The 3,613-nt window shown below is 49.1% G+C and overlaps 1 protein-coding gene across 1 annotated transcript in view; it reads right to left on the bottom strand.

Moving 5' to 3' along the window:
* The window catches only part of FUNDC1 (FUN14 domain containing 1), a 25,477-nt gene that overhangs the window by 16,315 nt on the left and 5,549 nt on the right, over positions 1-3,613 (bottom strand). The window contains exon 2 of the mRNA XM_025205274.1: positions 822-915. Coding sequence (XP_025061059.1) covers positions 822-915 — 94 coding nt within the window. The remainder of the gene's footprint in view (positions 1-821; positions 916-3,613) is intronic.

The raw sequence follows: 3,613 nt of genomic DNA, 5'->3' as shown, positions 1-3,613 counted from the left end.
AGGCGGAGCGAGGCCGCCGCGCCGCCATGTTTGCCAATGCAGCTGGAAGGGCCCGACTTTGGAGTCGCTCCGCCTCCGCCGGCCGCTCTATCCCGCCGGTCCGCCGCGCTCTATGATCCCTTCCCCCGCCCCCCCCTTCAGGACAATGGTGGATGGGGCAGAGCGCATGCTCAGAGAACACCAGCCAGTTTCTCCCAAGCGCTCGGCCGCGGGGCTGACGTCACGGGTAGGGCCACCTGAGGGGGGAGGGGGCAGTGGCTCTGGCAGGGCGAGGCTGTAAACGTCGGGTCCCCGAGCGTGGGAATAGCAGGTGCGCTCCGGCTTCTGGTGGTGGCCAGCTGCTGAGGAGGAAAGGGAGGGGCACATATAAAAACCAGGGCACACCTAGGAGTTTGGGGGGTATCACTCCATGTCATACAACACATTTCTCCAGTTCAAAAGAAGCTGGAGGCTTTACTCATAAGCTAGCTGCCTGGGGCTGCAGTGTTCAGTTTAAGCATGAAGCAAAAAAACCCATGTAACTGGATGGGAATGTGGGTTACTTGGCTATAGCGTCCAGCCCACATTAAAAAGAAAAGCAACCCATAACAAATGAGGCAAAAAAATAATAATAAGCAGGAGATGTTTTCATGAGTAGGCCTGCCATCGTGCAAATGAAGTGGCTGGCTCTTTTTCTTTTTCTTTCCAGACTTATAAGACACAGTCGAGCCATGTTGAGGGCACATCCAGTGCTGCTCTGCAAGTTATTTCTAGGCTCGAGTTAATGTTGTTATCTAAAGTTAGACACAGTCTGCAGGGCTGGGAAATAGGAGCTGTATTACCAGGAGTAGCTAGCACACAGCAGAAGTGCCAAAGAAAGGCTACCTTGGTTATTGGACCATCAAGACGATTAAACAGGAAAGAGGTGGTTAATACCTGTGGAAGGAAGAGTTTAGAAGGAATCAGGTAAAATATAATGAGGTATGAGGTCAAGTCAGCACTGTCTGACTAGAAATGTTGCTGCCATTGCCAGGCAGTTGGTTTTAAACTTTGGCTGGAATAGGAATCAGTTGGGAGCAGGTGCGACTGCACCATGGCATGCCCCCTGGATCTGCCCCACTTCATTTGGCAAGATAAAGAGAGGTACCTAGGCTGAAGTCACACAGAAGGCAAGGTGGATTGGCATCTAATTAAATAACATAGAAGCCAGCTTTCTTGAACTCAAAGTCACTTCATCACAAGACAAGATAAAGACCAAAATTGCAACCAGGAATCCATAGGAGCAAACACATTCTGACCTGTTGAGGGCTCTGCAACAGCAAACTTGGTTTATTATTTTTCTGCAGTCAAAAACCAAGTGAAAGCTAATAAGAACTGGCATTTTCCAAGGGGGCCTTGAGTCTAAGGAAGGGAGCCTTGAAACCAAAAAGGCTGAGAACAATGTTATAGAATAACCCTTTCAGGGAGACCTAAAGATTTCATAGGCAGTAGTCTACTTTCCCAGGTGCTGTAAATGAACTCGGAAAACAGTGAAGACCCATAATCTCAATACATTTTCTAATTCCAGTAATACAACTGCACAAACATTCTACCTTGGCAGCACCAAGGCCCAGTCACCATTGCCCTTCCCTCACCACAACAACCTGGTGGGTGGCCCCTGGCCCAGCTGCCTGGCATCCCTCCATGTGGCAGCAGCAGCCATGAAGTTGGCACTTACAAGATGCAGTGCAAAGGCTGTGCTTATTCAGCATGTGGTCATGGATGGCTCTGTGAGCCAGGCAAGAGAAAGAGATGCAGCCAGAGTCTCAAGCAGAACAAGAGCAGTTTTGCCATTTGCTATATTGTGAAATAATTGCAAAGCAAAAATCAGTCTTCACCTGCTGCTGATATTACTGCATTTGGATGCTTTATGCTGGAACAGCATGGTCTGGGGACAAAGCTGGAATTAAGAGAATGTGAACTGGCTTTTAATTCTGTCCCTGAGGCCAACTCATTGTATGGCATTGGGCCTGCCAATTACTGGCTCTGTTTCTTATCTGTAAAATGGGGATGATTAACTTTTATTTATATTTTTATATTTTGTGAAGTTTCATAGATTTCATAGACATTAGGGCTGGACGGGACTTCGGAAGATCATCGAGTCCAGCCCCCTGCCCAAAGGGCAGGAAGTCAGCTGGGGTCATAGGATCCCAGCGAGGTAAGCATCCAATTTACTCTTGAAGGTGTTCAATGTAGGTGATTGAACCACCTCCGATGGCAAGCTATTCTAGACCTTGGGGGCTCGGACAGTAAAGAAACTCTTCCTTATGTCCAGCCTGAAATGGTCTTGCAGTAGTATATAACCGTTCAACCTCGTCATCCCTTGGGGCGCTCTGGTGAACAAACGTTCCCCCAGATACTGATGGTCACCCCTGATAAACTTATAGGTGACCATCAGATCACCCCTGAGCCTGAGCTTTTCCAGGCTAAAGAGCCTCATAGATCTCAGCCTGTCATCGTAAGGTCTGTTTTCCTGACTTCTGATCATGCGTGTGGCTCTTCTCTGGACTCTCTCAAGCTTCTCCACATCCTTTTTGAATTGTGGGGCCCAAAACTGGACGCAGTACTCCAGCTGCGGCCTCACCAAGACCGAGTACAAGGGGAGAATGACATCCCGGGATTTGCTTGAGAAGCGTCTATGGATGCAAGCCAGCATTTTGCTCGCTTTACTAGCTGCAGCATCGCATTGCAGGCTCATGTTCATCTTGTGGTCAATGATGACCTCCAAGTCTCTTTCTTCCGTAGTACTAGCCAGCGTAGCACTGCCAAGCCTATAAGGATGCTGCAGGTTTGTCCTCCCAAAGTAGAGAACTTTGCATTTTTACTCCAATGTCCACATCATTAATGAAGATGTTGAACAATATGGGTCCAAGGACAGAACTTTGGGGGACCCCGCTGGTCACAGGGCACCATGACGATTGACTTCCATCAATTACCACCCTCTGGGTGTGACCACGGAGCCAATTTCCTAGGCAGCGGATCGTGGTGGACCCAAGGCCACGGTTGGCCAGTTTTGCCAAGAGGTGATCATGGGATACCAGATCAAAGGCTTTTTTGAAGTCAAGATATATGACATCAATCTCTTTTCCCTTGTCCAGGTGATAGGTCACCTGGTTGTAAAAGGAAATGAGATTGGTCAAGCAAGACCTACCTGCAACAAACCCATGCTGGCTATCCCTCAGGATGTTGGCATCGGCCAGTCCATTAAGGATGGCCTCTTTAATAAACTTTTCTAAGATCTTCCCCGGGATAGAAGTCAGGCTGATGGGCCTATAGTTTGCTGGATCCACTTTCCTCCCTTTCTTGAAGATAAGCACCACATTGGCCTTCTTCCAGTCTTTGGGCACTACACCAGAGTGCCAAGAGTTCTCAATGATGAGGCTGGCCTATGATGGCCCAGAGGCTGGGCTATGATGCTCGCCAACTCCTTGAGTACCCTGGGGTGTAGATTGTCAGGGCCGACTGACTTGAAGGTATCCAGCCTCTCAAGGTGTTCCTTTATGGGGTCAGCATTGATGGAGGGCAGGGAATCTCCCTCACCCGGACCTCCCTATCCCGTAGTGGGCATGGGCGTCCCATGGGACTGATGAAAGAC

The sequence above is a fragment of the Alligator sinensis genome, unplaced genomic scaffold, assembly GCF_000455745.1.
Source record: "Alligator sinensis unplaced genomic scaffold, ASM45574v1 scaffold243_1, whole genome shotgun sequence".
NCBI lineage: Eukaryota > Metazoa > Chordata > Crocodylia > Alligatoridae > Alligator > Alligator sinensis.
This window is presented reverse-complemented; position numbering and strand designations above follow the sequence as displayed.